This window comes from Cicer arietinum, chromosome 4 (genome assembly GCF_000331145.2).
Source record: "Cicer arietinum cultivar CDC Frontier isolate Library 1 chromosome 4, Cicar.CDCFrontier_v2.0, whole genome shotgun sequence".
In the NCBI taxonomy this organism is placed as follows: Eukaryota; Viridiplantae; Streptophyta; class Magnoliopsida; order Fabales; family Fabaceae; genus Cicer; species Cicer arietinum.
The window spans coordinates 6,351,501-6,360,602 of record NC_021163.2 but is presented as its reverse complement, the minus strand read 5'-3'; the positions used below and the strand labels follow the sequence as shown (position 1 = coordinate 6,360,602).

Sequence of the window (9,102 nt, the reverse complement as noted above, 5' to 3'; positions counted from 1 at the left end):
TTTTTATTGACACGTCATTAAAAAAATGACAACTCATCATGATTTGGACTCAAATTCTGTTTGGGGGACTAAAACTGGGGAGAAATAAAATGGGGGGACTAATTTCAATTTTCACCTATAATAGGGGGACCAAAAGTGCAATTAAGCCTAATAATAATAATAATAATAATAATAATAATAATAATAATAATAATAATAATAATAATAATAAATAAGACTAATAAATAATAAAATATATATAGGTCGGTCTGTCATGCCTAATAGGCTTTTTAATAAGCCTAAGTCTGACCTATTTAAATAAATATGCTTTAAAAATGGACCGAGCCTAACATTTTTATTAAATAGGCCAGACCAGACCATAAGTAGGTCAGGCCATAGGCCCCTGACGGACGGTCTAGCCTATTCTCATCCCTATGTGCGACATAAAGAAGATATTGAAAAGAAAAAGTTTTGGGGTAAAGTATATATATTTCTATTTTTTTTATAACAAAAATTCTTAGTTGTCCTACTTTAATATTTATCTCCTCAAATGTCCTACTTTTTTTTTAAGTAGCAGATGGTTCTCTGGAGAAACAACCTCCTAAAGAACAAAATTTTGAAACTTAATATAAGGTCGTTTCCTGAGGAAGCGACCTCTAACTAAGTAATATATTTTATTTTATTTTTATATTTGTATATTTGTTTATTATTAGAGTTATTAATTTAATTATTTAAAAAATTAAAATATTAATAACAAATTAAAATAAAATACATTAATAAATTTTATATTTTAATTATTATTATTATTATAATAAATGATTATTATACTTATAATTAACAATTATTATAATTAAAATCATTAAATAAAAATGATTAAATTATATTACAAATTTAAAAAAAAAATAAATTAAATGATAACAAAAATTAAATAATAATAACAATTAAATGAAAAGAAATTTATATTAATAACATGAAAATTAAACGAAATACATTAAATTAACGATTAAAAAACCAAAATAGCGAGAAAGAAATGTTGTCATGGAAAGAACTTTTGTTATTAGCATTTTGGCATGAAAATATGTAATGCAAGTCAACAACTAGACTTGCCATATAGGATCATGAGTATAGAAGTACCCTATCTATATTATATACTCTTTAAAATAATGTATACTCTTTTAGGTAATAGTGTGAATCAAGAAATATTATTAATTTGTAATTATATTTGTCAGATTTTCAAAAATAAGTTAGACAAATCAGAATTTGATTTGATGTCTTTAATTTGTAATTATGAGATATAAATGTTGTAACGATTATTTATATAGAAAAATATCAAAGCAAAATGACATCAAACCCTAATTCATAACATGGTATCAACAGGTTCCATCAAACCTGTGAGCTCTTAGTTTCATCTTCGCGATTCTTGATTGTTTTTTCACAATTTTTCGGTGTTGAGATTGTGCATCGTAGTTGTTTCTTTTAATTTAATTGTTATTATTATTTAATTTTTACTACCATTTAATTTTTTTTTTGAAATTTATAATATCATTTAATTATAATAATTATTTATTATAATAATAATAATAATTAAAATATAAAATTTATTTATAATCTATTAATGTATTTTATTTTAATTTATTATTAATATTTTTATTTATAAATAATTAAATTAATAACTCTAATAATAAATAAATATTAAAATATAAATAAAAAAATTTACTCAGTTAGAGGTCGCTTCCCCAAAAAACGACCTTCTATTAAGTTTCAAAATTTTGTTATTCAGATGATCGCTTATTCAGGGAAGGGAACGACCTCCTACCGAAAAAACAACTAGGAATTTTTTTTTAAAAAAAAGATATATATACAAAAGTGAAAATTTTGACCCTCAAATTGTTAAAAATTAAAAAATGAACTTATGATTTTTTTCTTCGTTTTGAAATGAATCTTAATTGTTTTCCTTAACCCTCGAAGTTACTAAAGCGGTATCTTTTACTTTTGTGAAATACATAAAATAATATATAGAATATATTAATTTTTAAATAAATCACAGATGTCATTTGCATGATTATATAACTTTTAAAATAGTTATATAAACTTAATAAAAAAGTAATTATAATTTACCGACTATATAAAAAACTCCTATAGTGACATTTTTATTAATTATATATGTAAAGGTGTTTAAATTTAAAATTGATATAAAAAAAATCGAGAACACACAGAATCAAATATCAATTAAATATTTTTAGACCTCTTTTACTGAAAATCATACCTATAGAATTTTCAATTTTTTTTTTTAAAAATGAACAAAACTATTTGTAATTTTTTTTTATGTATTTATTAATATAAGATATTATATAATTTATTATTTGTTAGTTTTTAATTTTTATTACTAATACTTATCGTTTTAGTTTTTTTTTACTGTATTGATTATTTTTATTCTGTAATATTAATTTTTAATATATGGAGTGTATGTTATATTTTAAGTCAAATTTATTAATTTAATGTGGTATTAATTTTAATAAAAAAACTACAATAGTAAATTAGATCAAGTGAAAACAAATGTAATTTAAATTGCATTTAGTTGAATTATATTACATTTTTTAAAGATGTTAACCTAATCGAAACTGTGATTATTTTAATATATAGGTCGAATATTTTTTTTTCCCTCAAAATCACTCCACATCGTAACTAGTCCTATAACATATTTGTATAAAGTTAATGACTATGCATTGACCATGTAAAAGTAAGAAACATTTGTAAAAGAAAGAAAAACACACATAAATATAGGGGCTTTCACCTATTAACAATTGGATGGCCATACATGAAATAATTGATAATTACAATTTGCAAGGATCAGATGTTATTAGCTAAATGTTATTCTTCTATTTCTAACAAACACGTATAGTAACAATCAGCATCTTTCAAGAAAATTTTACACCGTAATCAAACAAAGACTCATCATCTTACCATATATATTTATTTAATAATTATATTTCAAATTAATTATCTAATATTCAATTTTTATTGAACGTAAAATTAGTTTGAAATTGTATTTCTTTTTCTATGTGTGTATATGTTTGATTTTTTTTTTCATTTTAATTATCAAAAAATAAAGAAAAAGCAAAATAATATTGTTGAATTTTTTTACTAAGATAATATTTTTGTAATTAAAAATAGATTATAACCCTAAGTCTTATCCTAGATTGATTCTGCCTCTGTTGTTCCCTATAGATGCCTCCTTTGCGTGATCTAGCCGCCTCTATTTTTTAACAGGGTGTATAGGGTTAATTTTTAGTCTGAAATTATTTATCCAAAATAATTTATTTTATTTATTTAAATAATTAACTTTTATATATATTTAATATTTTTTTTTATTTTGTCGTCTTATGTTTTGTTTGTGGTCTTTGTATAAAGTTGTTTTAATTTTTTAATTTGTCGTGGCGTTCATTTGACTCATAATAGACAGATTATTTTCGATAAAATATAAATTTAACTAATAAATTTAACATCGTCAACATTACAACTCAAAAAACTTAGTTATTTTATATATTTAAAATTATCATATTTGTAAATTATGTTACATTTATATATATTTTATTGTTATATGTTATTAATGTGTATGTTGTATTGTGATTTTATTCACAAGTTTATTACTTTTAATTTTAACAATTCTAAATTATATTATTTTTTATCAATATAATTTAAATCTACTTGAACATGCCTTGGTAAAAAAACAAAAGTTGAATTGTGATGTTGAGAATTGATGTAATATGAAATAATGTGCTCATACCTTATCTATGATAAATTTTTGACTTAATGGCAGCAACAACCATAATGATGTAGCCTAAAATCATAAAAGAAAACAGACAATAATGGTTATTTAATTAAAAGAAACAAGTTGCCTTAAAATTATTATTAGCAAAAGTTTCCCAATTTTTGTCTAAGTACATGGGCCGGTATTAAATTTTTTTGGATTAAGTCGGTATTAATTAATTTCACATTACATTACATTTCTGTTGTGTTGACATTATCCGATCTTTTATACAGAGATCAGTGTTTCATTTAGTATTTTTTTATCATAAAAATGTAGTCCTTTATCCCTAAATTTTGGTTTCTTTTGTGAAAGTTCTTTATCCTTTTATAAAATACAGTAAAGAAAAACAATAAATGCTATGATGTATAAATAGACAATAAATATTACGATACAAATATTAACTATTTATCCCTTTTAAATGCAGAATTTATAAAAACAATATAAATTATTAATAAATTTAATATTATTATTTACTTTATAAATTCACTTAATTTAGTTCATAAGATACTATATAGGTAGAAATAGAGTATTTATTTATGAATTCCATAATCTGAAGAAGACATTTAATTAAATTTTGCTTAAGAGGAATATTGAGAAACCAGAGTCTACAAGGAGATTTATTTATATATATCCAAGTTTGACAGGAGGGCCCAAACATTTCCAACCGTTAAATGCAGAAATTTCTTTACACTGATCTGGTCCCCATTAATCACTCCAATAAAGCTACTAGTCACTTTGGTACAGCTCACATCAACTTTTTTATTTCCTATTTTATATAGTTTTTAATATTTTGTATTTTAATGTAAAAACTTTAGTGACACATTAATCCTAATCCTTCTAAATCATTGATACCACAATAGTATACCACCAGCTCATGTGACATACAGTCTGTCAAACATCTCTGTTTCTTCCTTTTTGTGTAGAAAAAAAAATATACAAGTTGTTGTTCATCCTAAAGTTGAACTGGCTTTCCTTCTTTTTCTTGGAGTTGTTGCCAACCATATTATTCTCCTTACTTGAAACTTTCTTTATTTGTTTCTTCACATCTTAATTAAGTTCTCAACAACTTCACTTGGAACCTCACTTCTTTTATTTTTTGTAAGCTTGGTTTTCACATCATCAATCATGGCTAGTGAGACTGTTGAACTTGCATCTGATCAATCTACTACTACTACTACTACTCACGAGGTTTGTTTTTCAGTTTCAAATCTCTCATGATCTTTAACTTCTTCATTTTGTATCTTAGTTTAAGCACACATTTATTATTTTGATCAAGCTTATGTATATGTATTTTTTATGTTTCTTTTTTGGAATCAAGCTTGCATGTCTTTACTCAGTGGATAGTTATAAATAAAGTTTACTTGTAGATGTTTTTTTTTTTAAAAAATTATATATGTGAGTTTGTTTTGGTGAAGTTATTTACTAATAGAGAAAAATTCAAAGTTTGCAGTGTTTTTTGTTTGTTTGTTTATTTATTTCTCAGCCTTATTTTTATTCCCGTCAAGTGTAATAGATTATCAAGTATTTGTGATAACTTTGGTGCATAAAAATTCTATTTTATACTAGACTGAGTGAGATATACAACTTTGATTACTACAAAAATGAAAAAGTAAATGAATTTAACTGATATATGATCTGATTCAACAGATATAGATATAGTTTAGTGATCTAGAAAATAAGTATTATTGAGGACAAAATGAATTATTTTTCTATACATAATTAAAAATTGATTATTTTAGTTATTTGTATTTTCCTCAATTAGACATATAATTCTAATATCATTTGGTTATATTATATGTAAAAGTTTTATGTCTACATTTTTTTCATTTAGTGTTGCCTTTGTTATATTCACGTAAATTACAATAAAGTTAATGTTAAGATCTTAAAAAATTGACCAAGTTTTGTTCATTCATATGACATAAAGGAACTAATCGGATTCAAAACATGAAATCCTATGGATATGGTCCAAATGGATTAGAATCAGAGATGTCATATCTGAAATACACAGATGACAGCATGGAAAAGCAAGAAAAGTAAAAAAAGGAAAAAAGTGTTCAATGTTTTATCTATGATTCCTTTCCTCTCACATGGTTCTTTTGCACAAGAGTCTTAGACAAGTTAGAATCATGCAATATGTAATGTTAATGTGCATTTTAACAATGATGTTATTTATGCAGACTATTTTCTGCAAAGTTTCAAATTATTAATAAACTAAACAACATGGCAGTAGATAAAAAAATATGGCAAAGATTCACTAAAAGGTTTCTTCGATATTTGAACTGCTAATATGTTTCAAATATATTTTATTCTACCATGTTTCATAAAATGTTCCCTAGTTTCTTTTTCTTCTAAACATCGATTTGTTGTTAATGCATAAGCGCTTCATTTAACTATATCAATGTTTTTCCATCTTTTTATTATGTAGCAATTTGTGAAACAAGAAAAGGACGAATCTATTGCAGAAAAGATCAATTCCCTAGCCAATGAAGATGGAGACAAACATGATGACAAGCCTGACGATACGCAAGGTCAAGTTACTCCTACGTCCAACACAGAAGGAGATGACGTGAAGGCTGAGCTTTCTGCAGTCGAGATTGAAAAGTCTGATGATTCTTCAGTGTTGCAGGTTTCTGTTGAAGATAATCTGAAACCTGACATAGTTGATGATGCACAAGATCCAACTGTAGAGAAAGAAAATGAAGAGAAGGTTGAGCCTGTTGTTGTGGTAGAAAAAATTGATGATTCTGCGCCATTAGAAGCTGTTGCAGATGCAGTTACAGTCGCAGATAATCTGAAAGAGGAGAAGGATCTGATTCCTGAATCACAGACTATCAATGTTGCAGAACCGGTACACGATGCAGCAGTAGGCCAGCAAGACGAGCCACCATCCACTGAACCTGCTGTGGAGGAAACACCACAGCAGATAGAAAAGGAGCCTGCAGAAACAGATGAAGAGAGTCAACCTAAGACAGGAGATATTCCAGAAGCTGAAACCATTGAAAAATCAGTTGACACTGCTGAAGAATCAAGCAATGCGGCTGAGACTAATCAATCTGAAAAAGAGTTGGTGAAACAGGCCGAAATTTTGGAAACAAGTGCCGAAAAGGAAGAAAAGCCCGAGCCTGTGGCCACTGAAGAGAAGGAAGTAACAAAACAAGAAAAAGAATCACAAGAAAAATCAGAAGAGGCAGCACAACCAAGCGCAGTTGCAATTGCTGATGCTGAACCCTCAGCGGAAGCCGATGAGAAACAGAGCAAGACCATAGAGGAAAAGACAACAGTGGAGAAATCCGGAAGAGACCAATAACATTAAAGTGGAGCCTACGGAAAAAGGAGAAGACGAATCTGTGGTTACTGATGTTGAGCCTACAGAAACAGAAAATGCAGAACCTGTGGTTACTGAAGTTGAAGAAAATAAGAAAGAACCAGAACAGCATTCAACAGAACAAAAGGAAAAGACGCAATCAGACACATTTGCTGCAATTCCTGAACACTCTGCAGAGACCAGTGATGCCATTGCTGTAGAAGAAAAAACAAGAGAAATAGAACATGAGGCAGACCTATTGAAAGAGACTAACAACGACGAAGTAGTGCCTACAGAAACAGAGAAGGCAGAGCCTGTGGGTACTGAAGTGGATGAAAAGCAAAGTGAGCCAGAAATTCAAATATTCAAACAAGAGGAAGAAGAGAAGCTAAAGGAAGCAGCTGAAGTTCAAGAACTAACCGCTGATACAGTGGAGGTTAACCTTCCCAAAGACTCAGATATTGAGGTGGTGAAAGAGACTGATAACTCAAAGTTGGAAGAGAACACAGATACAGATGCTCTGTCTAATGGAGTGGAGGAAAAGTCAAGAGAACAATTACAAGTAGGTGAGGAAATTGGGGAAACTAATAAGGAGGTGGAGCCAAAGGAAGCAACTGAAAAAAGTGAAGGATCTCTAGATGCCACAATCAAAGACTCCATATCATTCAATGAAGAGAAAACTGAAAAGGGGGTGGAAAGTGAAACTAACACCACAGTGAAGACGACACAAGTTTCACTGAATGTCAAAGCTCAGGAAAACCCTGCAAGTCTGGAGGAACCATCTCATGAAGTTGAAGAAAAGGTTGTTGAAGAAGATGTCAAGAAAGAATCAAGCTTTACTGATGCGATTGAGTCAAAAGAAGCGGCCAGTGATACGGAGAACCCTACCAGTGTCGAGGAAAAGTTTGTTGTTGCTGCTGCAGAGGATGAAAAGAAGGAATCAGAAGCACCTGATGCTGTCCAAGTATCTTCAAGAGAGGTAGAGGTTGATATCAAGAAGCCTGAGGAACAGAAGGATGCAACGGCAGCTATACCTGAAGAAGGGAGTGTGAATGTAGAGAGTGTGAAAAATGAAGAAGTTGATAACAAGAAAGAAGGAGATGCTGACACAAAGGTGGATGAAATCTCTAATGCTGTAAGTGCACCTGTTAGAGAAACACTGGCATCTAAATTTGAAGAAAAAGAAGAGGAGGAATTTGTTAAAACTGGAGCAGCTAATTTGGAGAAAGAACAAATTGACGAGCCAGTGAAAACTGAGGTTGAAGCCACCAAGGAAAATGATACAACAAAGACATCCAAGGACCTTCCAAAAGAAACTCCAACCAAGCCAGTTCAAAAGCAGTCAAATAACATCATATCAAAGGTAAAACAGTCACTAGTGAAAGCAAAGAAGGCTATCACCGGAAAATCTCCATCTTCCAAAAATCTGTCCTCAGAACCAAAGGGGGACATTAAAGTCAAATAATGGGACTGATTGAATTAAGCTTGCAGATTTTACATATTTGTTTTCTTTTTTTCATTGTCGTCGGGTGCCTACGGAAAAAGGAGAAGACGAATCTGTGGTTACTGATGTTGAGCCTACAGAAACAGAAAATGCAGAACCTGTGGTTACTGAAGTTGAAGAAAATAAGAAAGAACCAGAACAGCATTCAACAGAACAAAAGGAAAAGACGCAATCAGACACATTTGCTGCAATTCCTGAACACTCTGCAGAGACCAGTGATGCCATTGCTGTAGAAGAAAAAACAAGAGAAATAGAACATGAGGCAGACCTATTGAAAGAGACTAACAACGACGAAGTAGTGCCTACAGAAACAGAGAAGGCAGAGCCTGTGGGTACTGAAGTGGATGAAAAGCAAAGTGAGCCAGAAATTCAAATATTCAAACAAGAGGAAGAAGAGAAGCTAAAGGAAGCAGCTGAAGTTCAAGAACTAACCGCTGATACAGTGGAGGTTAACCTTCCCAAAGACTCAGATATTGAGGTGGTGAAAGAGACTGATAACTCAAA

The 9,102-nt window shown here is 29.2% G+C and overlaps 1 protein-coding gene across 1 annotated transcript; it reads left to right on the top strand.

Annotated features, from left to right (window-relative positions):
* The first annotated feature begins 4,915 nt into the window (after nt 1–4,915).
* LOC101491024 (uncharacterized) lies at nt 4,916–8,613 on the top strand. The gene is made up of 3 exons (XM_027334178.2): nt 4,916–4,978; nt 6,216–6,935; nt 7,057–8,613. Exons 1-3 carry the CDS (start codon nt 4,916–4,918, stop codon nt 8,557–8,559), a joined length of 2,286 nt encoding a protein of 761 aa, XP_027189979.1. The 3' UTR covers nt 8,560–8,613.
* The last annotated feature ends 489 nt before the right edge of the window (nt 8,614–9,102 follow it).

Excerpts from the sequence above, each read along its gene's own strand:
- LOC101491024 (XM_027334178.2), top strand. The coding sequence starts at position 4,916 with ATGGCTAGTGAGACTGTTGAACTTGCATCTGATCAATCTACTACTACT. Across the intron at positions 4,979-6,215 it reads CTACTACTACTACTCACGAG|CAATTTGTGAAACAAGAAAA; the intron begins GTTTGTTTTTCA and ends TTTATTATGTAG. Across the intron at positions 6,936-7,056 it reads TGGCCACTGAAGAGAAGGAA|AGGAAAAGACAACAGTGGAG; the intron begins GTAACAAAACAA and ends GCAAGACCATAG.